Source organism: Acipenser ruthenus, unplaced genomic scaffold, assembly GCF_902713425.1.
Source record: "Acipenser ruthenus unplaced genomic scaffold, fAciRut3.2 maternal haplotype, whole genome shotgun sequence".
Lineage (NCBI taxonomy): Eukaryota > Metazoa > Chordata > Actinopteri > Acipenseriformes > Acipenseridae > Acipenser > Acipenser ruthenus.
This window is the reverse complement of record NW_026708083.1, coordinates 143,266-162,500: the sequence shown is the minus strand read 5'-3', so window position 1 is coordinate 162,500 and position 19,235 is coordinate 143,266. Positions and strand designations below refer to the sequence as shown.

The 19,235-nt window shown below is 44.7% G+C and overlaps 1 protein-coding gene and 1 pseudogene across 1 annotated transcript in view; both read right to left on the bottom strand.

Annotated features, from left to right (window-relative positions):
- LOC117433830 (zinc finger protein 629-like) overlaps positions 1-17,318 on the bottom strand; it is an 18,669-nt gene extending 1,351 nt beyond the window's left edge. The window contains exons 1-5 of the mRNA XM_059019738.1: positions 16,939-17,318; positions 7,138-7,233; positions 6,348-6,858; positions 4,892-5,952; positions 263-686 (exon numbers count right to left, since the gene is read on the bottom strand). Of these exons, the coding sequence (XP_058875721.1) occupies positions 263-686; positions 4,892-5,952; positions 6,348-6,858; positions 7,138-7,233; positions 16,939-16,962 (2,116 nt within the window). The 5' untranslated portion in view covers positions 16,963-17,318. The remainder of the gene's footprint in view (positions 1-262; positions 687-4,891; positions 5,953-6,347; positions 6,859-7,137; positions 7,234-16,938) is intronic.
- On the bottom strand, positions 11,248-16,932 carry LOC131728751 (zinc finger protein ZFP2-like; annotated as a pseudogene).
- Positions 17,319-19,235: the final 1,917 nt, after the last annotated feature.

Below are 19,235 nucleotides of genomic sequence, written 5' to 3'. Positions count from 1 at the left end.
GAGGAGAAAGTGGAGAGAGGAGAGGGGAGGAGGGAGGAGACATTGTTACTGTTGTTGAAATTAGAAAGTACGTCCTACTGCACAGCAGTAAGTCACCTTGGATAAAACAGACACCTGCCAAATAAATAAATAAATCATTTATTTCTTAGCAGACGCCCTTATCCAGGGCGACTTACAACTGTTACATCACATTTTTTTTTTTTACAATAATAACAAGACGAAGGCCGGGCTCTCAAACCCTGAGAGTGGAGGCTGGACTCACAGGGGTTGCTGCTGCTGCTGCTGCTGCTGGCTGTGGAGGGGGTCGCCCTGCTTTGCTCTGCAGATCCCAGCTGTGCCAGTGGCTCCAGTAAGCCCACCATGGTGTAGACTGGCTTGGGGCCCGGGGGGTGGGGTTTGAAGGCCAGGAGCCCGGGCTGGGGGCCCCCCTCCCCGCTGAAGGCTGGTTTGGCGGCAGTGGTGGGGGGGGTGGTGCTGGTGGTGGTGGTGGCGGCGGAGGCAGGCACAGGTTTGAAGCCCAGTCCGGCTGCGTTCTCCCACATGGTCCTCACAGCCTCCTGCTGCTGCTGCTGCTGCTGCTGCTGCTGCTGCTGGGACGCCTCCTTCCCTCCCGGCGCAGGGTTTGAACTGGAAGCCATGAGGTCACCGATGAACTGGTGCATCTCGAACCAGGAGCAGGGCCCTCTCTGAGAGACAGGAAGAACAAACAGGGAGGGCAATGAGACTCCCGCTGCACAGCGGAGCGATCCGTTCCTGGATTTCACTAGGAGCTTAATAATAAGACACACCTGAGCTTGTTAGATAGACACACTGGGGCTGATCAAGATGGTAGTAAAACCTGGACTGGATCACACTCCTGTGCAACGGGAGTCTTATTTCCCTCCCAGTGAATTTCTACGAGTGTGTCAATACAGAGATCAGCAGGGAAGGAAATCAGACTGCTATTGCACAGCAGTGTGATCAGGTCCAGGTTTTACTACCAGCTTGATCAGCCCCCCCCAGTGTGTCTAGCCAACAAGCTCAGGTGTGTCTTATTATCAAACTCCCAGTGAAACCAGGACTGGATCACACTGCTATTTGACAGCCCGTTGTTTTTAACACAGGATTAACATAAACACCTTGCCCTGTGGACATTTCATCAGGACTTAATATCCATTTCCCTAGCTCCAAACTTATAACCATGTACATTATATATATATATATATATATATATATATATATAGGCTCCCTTGAGAAAGATATGTACAACATATCGAAACGTTGGGCTAATTATATATATATGCTATATATAACGCTGAAAATATTAAACTAGCGGCAGCTGTCTTTACTTTGAGTTTCTCTCCCCCTCAATGAAAATAATAATAACTGGAGCCAGTAGATTTTGTATACTGGTTCCAGTGGCTCGAGTGAGCCGCCGGGCAGTAAAGGGTTACAGAGCTCGGTGTATATAAATAAACACGACGCCTTTACTGCGTTTAAAAAGAAAACCGAAAAGTTCACTCCGCAAAACGAAATGCCCTCCCCTCTCCAAAATGTATTTGAAGTTCACGACGGCAGCGGCTTGCTTATCGTTCTCTTCCAAACGGCCTGGGGGTTTTTTTAAGCATGCAATCGACGCTTTTATTTGCGTGATATATATATATATATATATATATATTTTTTTTGTGTTGTACATAAAAAATCAAAACAGAACCCGTGTTACTCACTGCGCTCTGAAGAAAACGGTCTTTTTCCATTTGAAACGAGTACATGAGTTTTGTTGCGGCCGCGCCTTTGTTTTCCGTGTTGTTGTTTCAAACGCACCCTTTCTTTACGGCGCTGTTTAACGAACGGTATTATTTTTTTTATTATTGTTTTTAAATACTTTTTTTTTTTCGGCCTTCAACTTATAAAGCGGACGGACCGCCGCAGCAACACCAGCGCTCAGACTCCATTTTTTTTTTTTTTTGGTCGTTCCGTTAATTGTCATCGACGTCAGCAGCTACGTGCCCAGATGGCCGATGGGATTTGTAGTTTTTCAAAATTATGATTTGCACCCTTTCCCCGCCATTGGATATCCGAGTAGGCGAATTTTAAGGGTTCAGAGCTCCCCTCAATGAAGTCTATTATTATTATTATTATTATTATTATTATTATTATTGAAATGATCAGGAGCCAGGAGTTTGAGCAGGGTTACAAACTCACACTAGCCCTGCTGCTGCTGCACCCAGTCCTGGGGTTCAGAGCTCCCCTCAATGAAGTCTAGTATTATTATTAATATTGAAATGATCAGGAGCCAGGAGTTTGAGCAGGGTTACAAACTCACACTAGCCCTGCTGCTGCTGCTGCACCCAGTCCTGGGGTTCAGAGCTCCCCTCAATGAAGTCTAGTATTATTATTAGTATTGAAATGATCAGGAGCCAGGAGTTTGAGCAGGGTTAGAAGCTCACACTAGCCCTGCTGCTGCTGCACCCAGTCCTGGGGTTCAGAGCTCCCCTCAATGAAGTCTAGTATTATTATTAATATTGAAATGATCAGGAGCCAGGAGTTTGAGCAGAGTTACAAACTCACACTAGCCCTGCTGCTGCTGCTGCACCCAGTCCTGGGGTTCAGAGCTCCCCTCAATGAAGTCTAGTATTATTATTAATATTGAAATGATCAGGAGCCAGGAGTTTGAGCAGGGTTACAAACTCACACTAGCCCTGCTGCTGCTGCTGCACCCAGTCCTGGGGTTCAGAGCTCCCCTCAATGAAGTCTGTTATTATTGCATGTCCTGAATATGTGATTAAATTCCTTCTCCTAAAACGATTTCTTCTGACAACACACACAAAACTAATAGAAATCTATTTATTTAATAACATACTTAAAATAAATCTGCTTTTTAAATTTTTAGTTATTTATTTTTTTGATACAGAAAAGGTTAGGAGATATCAGCTGATCAGCAGCTTGTATTCACATTAATTTGCATTAATAATACTGCAGAAAGAAAGAAAAGAATAAAAGGAGCCCCTGGCTGCCCTCGGAGCGTTACTGAAATGGACTTGATGCTGTTTTCCTACAATACCTCAGTGAATGAAAGTGTGCTTTCCCTCTGTCATGTGGCTCCCTAGCGTGAGTTTCTGGAGCGTGTTCCTGCAGAATGATACACTCAATACAAGAGTTTAATACGAATACTTTACAACACTGAGAGAACAGCAAGCAACGCAGAACGGGATTGCAATGCAGATTGCTTGCAAATCCTGCTGGTACAGAGCGGCGCAGCATTCCAGTCTTTCTTCAGCATGGTTTAGGATCCTGCTTTATATTAATCAAATCGTGCAGTCAGCACACAGCAGGTTTAATTGCACCGTCTCATTAGGACTCGGATCACGCACATTTCCTCAGAACACAGCTTTTTAACAAGGTCCCGGTCTGAGCGTAATAATCTCACACAGCACTGCGTATGAAACCACAGACTCACCCGTATTCACACATCTAGTTTCAGTTCGTTGAAGGGTAAGCAGATCCGTCATCTTGTATAAAGTACTCGGTTCCCTTGTTAATATATTGGCCTGGTTTGGGCGCTATCTTATAATTGATAGCAGGAGGAATTCTATGCAGAAACGGCTCAGAGAAAATTGGCAGCAGTGGATAAATCAAACTAAACTCCCCCCTCTGTAAAACTCTGAACAGGATAGAAAAATAAAGCTGCCCTTTGTTTATGAATACACACAGTGTGCTGAGTGACGGGTGTGGGAGCAGCAGATATGAATGCAGTACTGGCAGTAAGCCGTGCCGTACACTCCTCAGAAAATGAATGCTTTTTGCTGGTCCCTTCACATAAACTAAATATGTTCAAACCACACACTAATCAGCATTAATGCTGAACAGAAATACAAAATAAACACAGGACTCAAAATCGAGTTTCAGTAACAACACAGTAGCATTTCCTCAGGACTGAAAAAAAAAAAAAAAAGGTTTTGTGTCAAAGCATCTTTAGCACTGGTATTTATTTATCTATATTAAAAAGTAAATAAATCCTCTGAAAAATATATAGATCCCCCCACCACCACACCACACACTCAGAGAGAGAGAGAAACACACACTTACATTCTCACACACTGAGACACACTCTCACACACACACAGAGACACACACACACTTACATTCTCACACACAGAGACACAGACACACACACACACACTTACATTCTCACACACTGAGACACACTCTCACACACAGACACACACACTTACATTCTCACACACTGAGACACACTCTCACACACAGACACACACACTTACATTCTCACACACTGAGACACACTCTCACACACAGAGACACACACTTACATTCTCACACAGAGACACACTCTCACACACAGAGACACACACACTTACAGTCTCACACACTGAGACACACTCTCACACACAGAGACACACACACTTACAGTCTCACACACACACACACACACACACACACACAGAGACACACACACTTACAGTCCGGGGTCAGGATACTCGTTCTCATCAATTCATTTATTTTCAAGTCTATGCAGTTTAAATGCTAAACCCTGAAACTCATTCCCCACACTGAGTTATCGATGTCTCCTGACTCGTCCATCAGATGAGGTGCAGAATAGTTTCCTTTCTGCATATTCCCGCTCCCAGGCACTGACTGCATTGACAGCCAGAGTTAAACTGACAGCAGAGAAGCCTTTCTCGTGTCCGCGTCTCCGCCCACTTTCTGACACAATCACAGTGCAAGAGAGCTGAAGAGCATTTTGACCATTTAAAATGCATGCTCTTAAGAGTGATGCACAGAACAGTAATTGCACAGGGATTCATAATGCAAGGTTAACGGTTTTTTTCCCTCATGAGTGAAAAGTCAGCTGGTGTTTTTGAAGGCCTTGTTTAAAACAGAAACTCTAACCACAGTCAGAGCAGCGATACAGTTTCTGTCCTGTGCGAGTTCGCTGGTGGGTTTTCAGGTCTCCTGACTGACTGAACCTCTTCCCACAGTCAGAGCAGCGATACGGTTTCTTTCCTGTGTGAGTTCGCTGGTGTGAAACAAGGTTGTCTACCCTACTGAAACTCTTCCCACAGTCAGAGCACCGATGCAGTTTCTCTCCTGTATGAGTTCGCTGGTGTGAAACAAGGCTGCAGGACTGACTGAAACACTTCCCACAGTCAGAGCAGCGATACGGTTTCGCTCCTGTGTGAGTTCGCTGGTGTGCTTCAAGGTTGCCTGACTGAATGAACCTCTTCCCACAGTCAGAGCAGCGATACGGTTTCTCTCCTGTGTGAGTTCGCTGGTGTGTAACAAGGTTGTCTGACCGACTGAACCTCTTCCCACAGTCAGAGCAGCGATACGGTTTCTCTCCTGTGTGAGTTCGCTGGTGTAAAACAAGCTGGTCTACCCTACTGAAACTCTTCCCACAGTCAGAGCAGCGATGCGGTTTCTCTCCTGTGTGAGTTCGCTGGTGTGAAAAAAGGTGTCCTAACTGAGTGAAACTCTTCCCACAGTCAGAGCAGCGATAAGGTTTCTCTCCTGTATGAATTCGCTGGTGTGAAACAAGGCTGTCTGACCGACTGAAACGCTTCCCACAGTCAGAGCAGCGATACGGTTTCTCTCCTGTGTGAGTTCGCTGGTGTGAAACAAGGTAGCCTACCCTACTGAAACTCTTCCCACAGTGAGAGCAGCGATGCGGTTTCTCTCCTGTGTGAGTTCGCTGGTGTAAAACAAGGTGGTCTACCCTACTGAAACTCTTCCCACAGTCAGAGCAGCGATACGGTTTCTCTCCTGTGTGAGTTCGCTGGTGTGTTTCAAGGTTGCCTGACTGACTGAAACTCTTCCCACAGTCAGAGCAGCGATACGGTTTCTTTCCTGTGCGAGTTCTCTGGTGTGTTTTAAAAGTTCTTAACTGGGTGAAACCTTTCCCACAGTCAGGATATTCTCCAGCGCCCGCCCTCGCTTTAGCTGCTGGACTGAAACCTGGAAAATATGAACAGTAAAGAAAGTAAGAGGGACTGCTTGTAGGCTTCGGGCATGTGGCTGGGTGGTGGAGTGGACTCAAGCATGTGAATTTCAGCTGTGAGGCTTGCACTGGGTTACACCAGCTTAAAAACACAAAGTTAAACTGAAAGCCTTTACTTTATGTGTAAAAGCAGAGTCAGTAAAGACTGATGCTGGTGAAACCGAGTCCTGGGATCAAAATCTGCCTTCAAAGTTCTCCTGTAATGTTTCAGGTCTATTTCCTCCAACACATGTTGCAATTACAAACAAACCGATAGTAACGTAACCTACATGCTCCCTCCCTCCCTCTCAAGCACACTGTGGATATCACGCAATCTAGAATGACAATGTCACAGCTACTGGGAGTCACTCACCTGCTAGACTGCATTCTGAATGGGAGCGCCCGTCTTCCTTTCCACCTCCTTGCATGCTGTTGGGAGAGCCTTCCTCTCCAGTGCCTTGCTCTCTCACGCAGATTCTCTCCAGCACCACGCTACACTCCCGCAGGCGTACAGGCTCCAGCTCAGGGATGTTTGGTTTGAAGTCCTCGGATTCTTCCTTCCCTGGTTCCATGTGGTCAAACTCTACTTCAGGAGGCTCCCGTTTAATAAGGACAGTTTCCAGCACCTCTTCTTGTTTCACAGGAAGGGGTTCTTCTGTCTGGGGGATCTCCAATTCATTGTGCTCTGCTTTAATCTCAGAGACCTCTGGCTGGCTGCTGTCACATTGCATCTCACAGAGCTCCTGTTTAATGGGGAGGGAAGCCAGCCCAAAGAACTCCACTCTAATGGGGACAAGTTCAAGTTCAGGGAACTCCTCTTTAATCTGGACAGACTCCATCTTCACACTGTCCATGGCAGCACACGGGATTCTGTTTAGCAGCTGCTGGAAAAGAAAAGCATTTATTTATTTAAATACAGTGCTACTAAAGGCGATTCTAGAGGGCGACGAAATCTGGCCTGAATAGCAAGAGTGGCTTTACTATTGAAGGGACATATCATTTCTTATAGTAAGTTTGCAATACCAGAGGATTTTATCTGTTGAGTAGGTTTACACAGTGTATCCATTCCATATATTATTCATTGTGGATTTCTTTTGTGCAACATGTTCTAACATTTACGTTTATAATACAATATGTAATAGCACAGATTGAATCTGTCTAACCTGTAGAGTCCGGTTTGAAGAATGAAGGATGAAAGTTGTCGAGTTGAAGTTGGCGTCTCTGGCTGGGAAGAGGCTTTCAAAGGGTGCAGCGTCGAGCTACAGAGTATCCACAAGACAAAATAAAAATAGAAAACAAAGCCGCTACACAGGTCTGTACAGGATCAAAACGAGTCAAGAAAACATTTCTGAAGCACTGGCAGTCTCCAATCTCATTTTTATCTCTCATATAAATAATAAATGTCTTTGCGCGCCTCTTTCTGTCGTCCTCTCTCCTCACGCACGGCGTGCGAGTGAGCTGCCGAAGCCCCGCCTCTCAGCTCGAGCTGCGCGGCTTCTCTGATCCAGGAGGCTCGCGCTGCCGCTCGAGCTCGCCTACAATTCAAATATAACGGCCGCTTTTCAGACCGAACGCGTTTTAAACGATAAAGTCTGACAATAAAACACATTCACAGTGAATATGTGTGCGTTTAAAAAGCAAGATACACGAGAGCCGACGATGTCTTAACAACATGTTTATGTAGAGATTAGTTTAGTTATTCATTAAGTTTTCAGACTGTATCGAGTTCTTTTTAAAATTAGGTTAAGATCTTTTTTTACAATACAGCCCTCTTCCGATCTGTTCTAGTTTTATTTTAATGTCACCACAAGTTAATAAACTGTGTGGAGGGTGTTCCGATATCTCCGTGCGGTTTTGGGACAGCTGTGAATTCATATTGTTGAGTTTAGAGTCAGCGCACAACAACAACACAGCCCACAACCGCGTTACACACAAAACCAAACCCCGCGAAAACACGAAACCTTTAGACACAACAAAGACATACAATACAGACACAACAAAGACACGTTATCGGACCCCACAAATACAACGAGGCACAAAAATACAAGACGACTGGACAACATTCACAAGCACCGGGGTCACGACTCGATCACGCTCCCCTGCACCTCCACACCTGCGCTCAGGTGAGACAAAACACAACACGCAGGACACATCGCTACAATATATTGATTACCTTACGTCTATATCGACTTCAGGTCGTTTTTTGTCGCATGCCTGCGCTAGTACAAACCGGCTATACCAGCGGAAACGCCAATTCATTGGTTATATTTAATAAGGGATGGTGCTGAAAAGCCTATGGCGTGACTGCAAGTATCGCTATAGCGAGAGCATCAGATACCTGTGCTGGTACAGAAAGCATTGACCGAGCTGAAAACACCGCGGCTCACAGTAATACAGCAGCAGGAAGAGGCTTTTCTGTCTCAGGTCTGAGCTGAAAGGAAATTGCATCGGTCTTGTTGATGCGGCCATGCCGTGTTCATTTCACAAAGTCTGGGTCTGCCACACCCGAGCTTCACAAACAACCAAACTGAAATAAACATGCAACTTACTTTTTTAACGTCACCTGGTGCATGTAAGTATTTTTCTTTTTCTACTTCTGGCTTTTGATGTTGATGTTGTTCTCTTTGAAAAAAAAAAAAAAAAGACCACGTGTCTTTAAAAACCGCACGTCCCTGTTTATTACGTCACTGCATCCCTTCTTATCACCTGACCCGCGGTCACATGACACGTTTGCATTCCGCAGCGGCGTGCGCATGGAGTCGGTCTCCTTGCTTTAAAGCTGCTACAGACGGCAGGGGGCGCTCTTTCTCTGTCTTTTGAGCCCCCATTTGATCTGTTGGAGTCGTGCCTTTATTTCAGTTCTGGTCACCTCGTTACAAAAAGAATATTGCTGCTCTAGAAAGAGTGCAAAGAAGAGAGACCAGAATTATCCCGGGTTTAAAAGGCATGTCGTATGCAGACAGGCTAAAAGAACGGAATCTATTCAGTCTTGAACAAAGAAGACTACGCGGTGATCTGATTCAAGCATTCAAAATCCTAAAACGTACAGACAATGTCAACCCAGAGGACTTCTTTGACTTGAAAAAAGAAACAAGGACCAGGGGGTCACAAGTGGAGATTAGATAAAGGGGCATTCAGAACAGAAAATAGGAGGCACTTTTTTACACAGAGAATTGTGAGGCTCTGGAACCAACTCCCCAGTAATGTTGCTGAAGCTGACACCCTGGGATCCTTCAAGAAACTGCTTGATGAGATTCTGGGATCAATAAGCTACTAACAACCAAGCGAGCAAGATGGGCTGAATGGGGCCTCCTCTCGCTTGTAAACTTTCTTATTCTCTTATGTTCTTGTTTGAACAATCCCAGCGGCGGCCTGTCTGTATGTTTGCATTTGGAGTTCAATGCTTGTTCTCGACCGTGCTGGACACACGACACTTTTTTTGTAAGTGTTTATAATGCGTGCCAAGCAGATCCTCTTCCTGTGTGTCTAGTATAGTTTTTGTTTGTTTACTTTTTCGATCAGCTGATCGACTCGAGTGTCTTTGTCAGTGTAGCTCCACTCAAACTGCACACGTGTTTGAATCGGTTTCGCAAACATGCTGCCTGATATCCGGTCACATGGACTTTATTTTTAATGTGTTTGTGTAGATTCCTGCATGTTCCCACACGAGCGAAATAACCACGTCACTCGAGAACGTACCGCACGCGGGTTCATATCACAAGTACATCATGTAGAGAAGAAAGCAGGTTTAAAACCTCAATTAAACAATTCAGCACATATCTCCTTAAATGAGAACCGTAAAAAAAAACATAATCATAATCATCATCATCATCACTCAGTAGTGTGTCACAATATCATTTGAAACAGATTTACCTCCCTGGTCTGTATTCCCCCCCAGGGGCAAATCACAGCCAAATTACCCCCTCCCTTGTATAGGCTTTAGCCAGGCTTAGAAGCATCTGCTAACCCTGATGCACCCAGTCCTGGGGTTCAGAGCTCCCCTCAATGAAATCTAATATTATTATTAATATTGAAATGATCAGGAGCCAGGAGTTTGAGCAGGGTTAGAAACTCACACTAGCCCTGCTGCTGCACCCAGTCCTGGGGTTCAGAGCTCCCCTCAATGAAGCCTAATATTATTAATATTGAAATGATCAGGAGCCAGGAGTTTGAGCAGGGTTACAAACTCACACTAGCCCTGCTGCTGCTGCTGCTGCACCCAGTCCTGGGGTTCAGAGCTCCCCTCAATGAAGTCTAGTATTATTGCATGTCCTGAATACGGGATTAAATTCCTTCTCCTAAAACTATTTCTTCTGACAACACACACAAAACTAATACAAATCTATTTATTTAATAACATACTTAAAATAAATCTGCTTTTTAAATTTTTAGTTATTTATTTTTTTAATACAGAAAAGGTTAGGAGATATCAGCTGATCAGCAGCTTGTATTCACATTAATTTGCATTAATAATACTGCAGAAAGAAAGAAAATAATAAAAGGAGCCCCTGGCTGCCCTCGGAGTGTTACTGAAATGGACTTGATGCTGTTTTCCTACAATACCTCAGTGAATGAAAGTGTGCTTTCCCTTTGTCATGTGGCTCCCTAGCGTGAGTTTCTGGAGCGTGTTCCTGCAGAATGATACACTCAATACAAGAGTTTAATACCAATACTTTACAACACTGGGAGAACAGCAAGCAACGCAGAACAGGATTGCAATGCAGATTGCTTGCAAATCCTGCTGATACAGAGCGGCGCAGTATTCCAGTCTTTCTTCAGCATGGTTTAGGATCCTGCTTTATATTAATCAAATCGTGCAATCAGCACACAGCAGGTTTAATTGCACCGTCTCATTAGGACTCGGATCACACAATTTGACTTTCTGTACCCAAGCTATTTTGGGTTACGCAGGGAAGCCTGAACACATCTTTATCAGGAACGTTGACGGGTTGAACATATAGTACATTAATGCAGCCCCGGGGACCCCTAGTGGTAATACAGCCCCCGGGGCCCCCTAGTGTTAATACAGCCCCTGGGGCTCCTTAGTAGTAATACAGCCCCCAGGGGCCCCTGTACTTTTCATAGAGACTCTGGACCTTCTTTAATCACTACTGTGCTAGATATATAATGTACCTTTCAAAGCCTTGCAATTTACAGCATATACAGGGATGCATAATGCAAGGTTCATTCTGCTTTCCTCATGAGTGAAAAGTCCCATTGAACACAGTCATTAAGTTTTCTCTCCTCTGTGAATTCGCTGGTGTAAAACAAGGTGTCCTGACTGACTGAAGCTCTTCCCACAGTCAGAGCAGCAATACGGTTTCTCTCCAGTGTGAGTTCGCTGGTGTGAAACAAGGCTGTGTGAGAAACTGAAACTCTTCCCACAGTCAGAGCAGCGATACGGTTTCTCTCCTGTGTGAGTTCACCTTTTATGCTTTTAGGGATACTGAGTGACTGAAACTCTTCCCAGAGTCAGAGCAGCGATACGGTTTCTCTCCTGTGTGAGTTCACCTTTTATGCTTTTAGGGATACTGAGTGACTGAAACTCTTCCCAGAGTCAGAGCAGCGATACGGTTTCTCTCCTGTGTGAGTTTGCTGGTGTGCTTTCAGGGATCCTGAGTGACTGAACCTCTTGCCACAGTCAGAGCAGCGATACGGTCTCTCTCCTGTGTGAGTTCGCTGGTGTAAAACAAGGTTGCTGGACTGACTGAAACTCTTCCCACAGTCAGAGCAGCGATACGGTCTCTCTCCTGTGTGAGTTCGCTGGTGTAAAACAAGGTTGAAAGACTGACTGAAACTCTTCCCACAGTCAGAGCAGCGATACGGTTTCTCTCCTGTGTGAGTTTGCTGGTGTGCTTTCAGGGATACTGAGTAACTGAACCTCTGCCCACAGTCAGAGCAGCGATACAGTTTCTCTCCTGTGTGAGTTCGCTGGTGTGTTTCAAGGTTGCCTAACTGACTGAACCTCTGCCCACAGTCAGAGCAGCGATATGGTTTCTCTCCTGTGTGAGTTCGCTGGTGTGTTTTCAGGTCTCCTGACTGACTGAACCTCTGCCCACAGTCAGAGCAGGGATACGGTTTCTCTCCTGTGTGAGTTCGCTGGTGTCTTTTCAGGTGCCCTGACTGACTGAAACTCTTCCCACAGTCAGAGCAGCGATACGGTTTCTCTCCTGTGTGAGTTCGCTGGTGTACTTTCAGGGATACCGAGTAACTGAACATATTCCCACAGTCAGAGCAGCGATACGGTTTTTCTCCTGTGTGAGTTTGCTGGTGTGTTTTCAGGGATATTGAGTGACTGAAACTTTTCCCACAGTCAGAGCAGCGATACGGTTTCTCTCCTGTGTGAGTTCGCTGGTGTGAAACAAGGTTGCCTGACAGACTGAAACTCTTCCCACAGTCAGAGCAGCGATACGGTTTCTCTCCTGTGTGAGTTCGCTGGTGTGTAACAAGGTAGTCTACCCTACTGAAACTCTTCCCACAGTGAGAGCAGCGATACGGTTTCTCTCCTGTGTGAGTTCGTTGGTGTGTTTTCAGGTGCCCTGACTGACTGAAACTCTTCCCACAGTCAAAGCAGCGATATAGTTTCTTTCCTGTGTGAGTTCTCTGGTGTGTTTTAAAAGTCCTTAACTGGGTCAAACCTTTCCCACAGTCAGGATATTCTCCATCGCCCGCCCTCGCTTTAGCTGCTGGACTGGAACCTGTAAAATATTAACAGTAAAGAACGTAAGAGGGACTGCTTGTAGGCTTCGGGCATGTGGCTGGGTGGTGCAGTGGACTCCAGCATGTGAATTTCAGCTGTGAGGCTTGCACTGGGTTACACCAGCTTAAAAACACAAAGTTAACTGAAAGCCTTTACTTTATGTGTAAAAGCAGAGTCAGTAAAGACTGATGCTGATGAAACCGAGCCTTGGGATCAAAATCTGCCTTCAAAGTTCTCCTGTAATGTTTCAGGTCTATTTCCTCTAACACACATTGCAATTACAAACAAACCGATAGTAACGTAACCTACATGCTCCCTCCCTCCCTCTCAAGCACACTGTGGATCTCACGCAATCTAGAATGACAATGTCACAGCTACTGGGAGTCACTCACCTGCTAGACTGCATTCTGAATGGGAGCGCCCGTCTTCCTTTCCACCTCCTTGCGTGCTGTTGGGAGAGCCTTCCTCTCCAGCGCCTTGCTCTCTCACGCAGATTCTCTCCAGCACCACGCTACACTCCCGCAGGCGTACAGGCTCCAGCTCAGGGATGTTTGGTTTGAAGTCCTCAGATTCTTCCTTCCCTGGTTCCATGTGGTCAAACTCTACTTCAGGGGGCTCCTGTTTAATAAGGACAGTTTCCAGCACCTCTTCTTGTTTCACAGGAAGGGGTTCTTCTGTCTGGGGGATCTCCAATTCATTGTGCTCTGCTTTAATCTCAGAGACCTCTGGCTGGCTGCTGTCACATTGCATCTCACAGAGCTCCTGTTTAATGGGGAGGGAAGCCAGCCCAGAGAACTCCACTCTAATGGGGACAAGTTCAAGTTCATGGAACTCCTCTTTAATCTGGACAGACTCCATCTTCACACTGTCCATGGCAGCACACGGGAGTCTGTTTAGCAGCTGCTGGAAAAGAAAAGCATTTATTTATTTAAATACAGTGCTACTAAAGGCGATTCTAGAGGGCGACGAAATCTGGCCTGAATAGCAAGAGTGGCTTTACTATTGAAGGGACATATCATTTCTTATAGTAAGTTTGCAATACCAGAGGATTTTATCTGTTGAGTAGGTTTACACAGTGTATCCATTCCATATATTATTCATTGTGGATTTCTTTTGTGCAACATGTTCTAACACTTGTGGTGGAAGTTTCGTTTCCAGACCCTATAACAGAGACTCAGGCCTTACAGACAAAGTGTAGTAAAACAAAAGCTTTTATTAAGTCTGCAGACTGGAGTTTCAACAGAGCAACACAGGCTCTGCAAGGAATCGCAAAGAAGCTCTAATCTTCTATTTCGATCTTCCCCTTATAAAGGCAGTTGTTCTGAGCGTAGGTGACTTTTGTCATATATCAGCTAGTTAAACGCATGCAGGCATCCTGCTTCAACACCTGCAGGCAGCCAGACTAGACTTGTGGTTTATCTAGAGTTTTGTTTACTAACTTCTTCTACTGGTTACTGATTTGTTGAGTCAGTTGCTATGGGAAGTTGGTCCTTTACAAACATACTGATTGGTCCTTACATGGCTGACGCGACATCAGCTGAATATGCGAGCTCCCACAAGTCTCGTCTGCTGAAACCACAAACACATCTTTACATTTTATTTCTATATAAAATTTTTAATACTTATAAAAGCAAAACACCTTTTACTTGATAACTCTTTTTCTACTTATCGTATTGGCACCTCAGACATAAGAGAATAAACAGAAAGCAAAGAATAATTTTCCCACCACAGGCTTTACTATTGGAGGTTGTGTGGTCCAGTGGTTAAAGAAAAGGGCTTGTAACCAGGAGGTTCCCGGTTCAAATCTCACCTCAGCCACTGACTCACTGTGTGACCCTGAGCAAGTCACTTAACCTCCTTGTGCTCCGTCTTTCGGGTGAGACGTAGTTGTAAGTGACTCTGCAGCTGATGCATAGTTCACACACCCTAGTCTCTGTAAGTCGCCTTGGATAAAGGCGTCTGCTAAATAAGCAAATAATAATCATAATATTGAAGGGACATATAATTTCTTATAGTAAGTTTGTAATACCAGAGGATTTTATCTGTTGAGTAGGTTTACACAGTGTATCCATTCCATATATTATTCATTGTGGATTTCTTTTGTGCAACATGTTCTAACATTTACGTTTATAATACAATATGCAATAGCATAGATTGAATATGTCTAACCTGTAGAGTCCGGTTTGAAGAATGAAGGATGAAAGTTGTCGAGTTGAAGTTGGCGTCTCTGGCTGGGAAGAGGCTTTCAAAGGACGCAGCGTCGAGCTACAGAGTATCCACAAGACAAAATAAAAATAGAAAATAAAGCCGCTACGCAGGTCTGTACAGGATCAAAACTAGTCAAGAAAACATTTCTGAAGCACTGGCAGTCTCCAATCTCATTTTTATCTCTCATATAAATAATAAATGTCTTTGCGCGCCTCTTTCTGTCGTCCTCTCTCCTCACGCACGGCGTGCGAGTGAGCTGCCGAAGCCCCGCCTCTCAGCTCGAGCTGCGCGGCTTCTCTGATCCAGGAGGCTCGCGCTGCCGCTCGAGCTCGCCTACAATTCAAATATAACGGCCGCTTTTCAGACCGAACGCGTTTTAAACGATAAAGTCTGACAATAAAACACATTCACAGTGAATATGTGTGCGTTTAAAAAGCAAGATACACGAGAGCCGACGATGCCTTTATAACATGTTTATGTAGATATTAGTTTAGTTATTCATTAAGTTTTCAGACTGTATCGAGTTCTTTTTAAAACTAGGTGAAGATCTTTTTACAATACAGCCCTCTTCCGATCTGTTCTAGTTTTAGTTTAATGTCACCACAAGTTAATAAACTGTGTGGAGGGTGTTCCGATATCTCCGTGCGGTTTTGACACAGCTATGAATTCATATTGTTGAGTTTAGAGTCAGCGCACAACAACACAGCCCACAGCCGCGTTACACACAAAACCAAACCCCGCGAAAACACGGAACCTTTAGACACAACAAAGACATACAATACAGACACAACAAAGACACGTTATCGGACCCCACAAATACAACGAGGCACAAAAATACAAGACGACTGGACAACATTCACAAGCACCGGGGTCACGACTCGATCACGCTCCCCGGCACCCTGCGGTGGAATTCTCTGCATACAGCGCTGCAGGCACCGGTCCCGTGCTGAGGGAACGATTCAGACAGAGACAAGTTGGAGCAAGTTTACATTTTATTAGTTTGCAAACTGGAGCAAGCATTGAACAGAGTAACACAGACTCTGCAAGCAATCGCTAAGAAGGCTCAGAATACACCAAGTCAAACAGTTCCTTATATAATCAGTTTTTGCACAGAGTTCATGACTTGTGGTAATTCTTATCTTCCTTAGTCAGCTCGAACCAACCTTGTGGTATTCTTGATACTGTTGCCTACCGACTTTTCTGATTGGTTGATTTTTAGTTGCTAGGGAGAGTGTCTATCAGGTCCTACAAAAGTTGATTCCCCTAATACAAGAATAACAATCCATATTTCGTAATATTAGCTAAGTGACTGGGGAGAAAAGAGGAATTGTCGCTGTCTCAAAATATTCTCTATATCTTTATCATTTGAGACAGTGTCCTATTCTCATCTCGCTGACTCATGCACTTCTCTGAAAACAGGGCTACTGACCCTTGGCCACATTCCAGTGTGTTAGTTCAACATTGTAAATCTAATACACTGTTAACATCAAACTACATATAATATCATTATTCAGGTTATACAAATCACAGAAATCATCAAAACGCATTAAATTAAAACTCTTCGTACGATTAATCTAAATTACTACGATTAGTCCGAGTTATTCTAACACAACCCAACACCTGCGCTCAGGTGAGACAAAACACAACACGCAGCACACATCGCTACAATATATTGATTACCTTACGTCTATATCGACTTCAGGTCGTTTTTTGTCGCATGCCTGCGCTAGTAGAAACCGGCTATACCAGCGGAAACGCCAATTCATTGGTTATATTTAATAAGGGACGGTGCTGAAAAGCCTCTGGTGTGACTGTAAGTATCGCTATAGCGAGAGCATCAGATACCTGTGCTGGTACAGAAAGCATTGACCGAGCTGAAAACACCGCGGCTCACAGGAATACAGCAGCAGGAAGAGGCTTTTCTGTCTCAGCTCTGAGCTGAAAGGAAATTGCATCGGTCTTGTTGATGCGGCCATGCCGTGTTCATTTCACAAAGTCTGGGTCTGCCACACCCGAGCTTCACAAACAACCAAACTGAAATAAACATGCAACTTACTTTTTTTAACGTCACCTGGTGCATGTAAGTATTTTTCTTTTTCTACTTCTGGCTTTTGATGTTGATGTTGTTCTCTGAAAAAAAAAAAACACCACGTGTCTTTAAAAACCGTACTTCCCTGTTTATTACGTCACTGCATCCCTTCTTATCACCTGACCCGGTCACATGACACGTTTGCATTCCGCAGCGGCGTGCGCATGGAGTCGGTCTCCTTGCTTTAAAGCTGCTACAGACTGCAGGGGGCGCTCTTTCTCTGTCTTTTGAGCCCCCATTTGATCTGTACGAGTCGTGCCTTTATTTCAGTTCTGGTCACCTCGTTACAAAAAGAATATTGCTGCTCTAGAAAGAGCGCAAAGAAGAGCAACCAGAATTATCCTGGGTTTAAAAGGCATGTCGTATGCAGACAGGCTAAAATAATTGAATCTATTCAGTCTTGAACAAAGAAGACTACGCGGTGATCTGATTCAAGCATTCAAAATCCTAAAAGGTATAGACAATGTCGACCCTGGGGACTTCTTTGACCAGAAAAAAGAAACAAGGACCAGGGGGTCACAAGTGGAGATTAGATAAAGGGGCATTCAGAACAGAAAATAGGAGGCACTTTTTTACACAGAGAATTGTGAGGCTCTGGAACCAACTCCCCAGTAATGTTGTTGAAGCTGACACCCTGGGGTCCTTCAAGAAGCTGCTTGATGAGTTTCTGGGATCAATAAGCTACAAACAACCAAACGAGCAAGATGGGCTGAATGGGGCCTCCTCACGTTTGTAAACTTTCTTATGTTCTTATGTTCTTGTTTGAACAATCCCAGCGGCGGCCTGTCTGTATGTTTGCATTTGGGGTTCAATGCTTGTTCTGGACCGTGCTGGACACACGACACTTTTTTTGTAAGTGTTTATAATGTGTGCCAAGCAGATCTTCTTCCTGTGTGTGTGTGTGGTTTACTTGGTCAGTGTAGCTTCACTCAAACTGCACACGTGTTTGAATCGGTTTCGCAAACATGTTTTTAAAAACCGACAGAAACGATCCTCGAGCTGCCTGATATCCGGTCACATGGTCTTTATTTTTAATGTGTTTGTGTAGATTCCTGCATGTTCCCACACGAGCGAAATAACCACGTCACTCGAGAACGTACCGCACGCGGGTTTACATCACAAGTACATCATGTAGAGAGGAAAGCAGGTTTAAAACCTCAATTAAACAATTCAGAACATATCTCCTTAAATGAGATCCGTAAAAAAACATAATCATAATAATAATAATCATCATCATAATCATAATCATCATCATCATCACTCAGTAGTGTGTCACAATATCATTTGAAACAGATTTACCTCCCTGGTCTGTATTCCCCCCCAGGGGCAAATCACAGCCAAATTACCCCCTCCCTTGTATAGGCTTTAGCCAGGCTTAGAAGCATCTGCTAACCCTGATGCACCCAGTCCTGGGGTTCAGAGCTCCCCTCAATGAAGCCTAATATTATTAATATTGAAATGATCAGGAGCCAGGAGTTTGAGCAGGGTTACAAACTCACACTAGCCCTGCTGCTGCTGCTGCTGCACCCAGTCCTGGGGTTCAGAGCTCCCCTCAATGAAGTGTAATATTATTATTAATATTGAAATGATCAGGAGCCAGGAGTTTGAGCAGGTTTAGAAACTCACACTAGCCCTGCTGCTGCTGCTGCTGCACCCAGTCCTGGGGTTCAGAGCTCCCCTCAATGAAGTCTAATATTATTATTAATATTGAAATGATCAGGAGCCAGGAGTTTGAGCAGGGTTACAAACTCACACTAGCCCTGCTGCTGCTGCTGCTGCTGCACCCAGTCCTGGGGTTCAGAGCTCCCCTCAATGAAGTGTAATATTATTATTAATATTGAAATGATCAGGAGCCAGGAGTTTGAGCAGGTTTAGAAACTCACACTAGCCCTGCTGCTGCTGCTGCTGCACCCAGTCCTGGGGTTCAGAGCTCCCCTCAATGAAGTCTAGTATTATTATTAATATTGAAATGATCAGGAGCCAGGAGTTTGAGCAGGGTTAGAAACTCACACTAGCCCTGCTGCTGCTGCTGCACCCAGTCCTGGGGTTCAGAGCTCCCCTCAATGAAGTCTAGTATTATTAATGTTAATATTGAAATGATCAGGAGCCAGGAGTTTGAGCAGGGTTACAAACTCACACTAGCCCTGCTGCTGCTGCTGCACCCAGTCCTGGGGCTCAGAGCTCCCCTCAATGAAGTCTAGTATTATTGCATGTCCTGAATACGGGATTAAATTCCTTCTCCTAAAACAATTTCTTCTGACAAC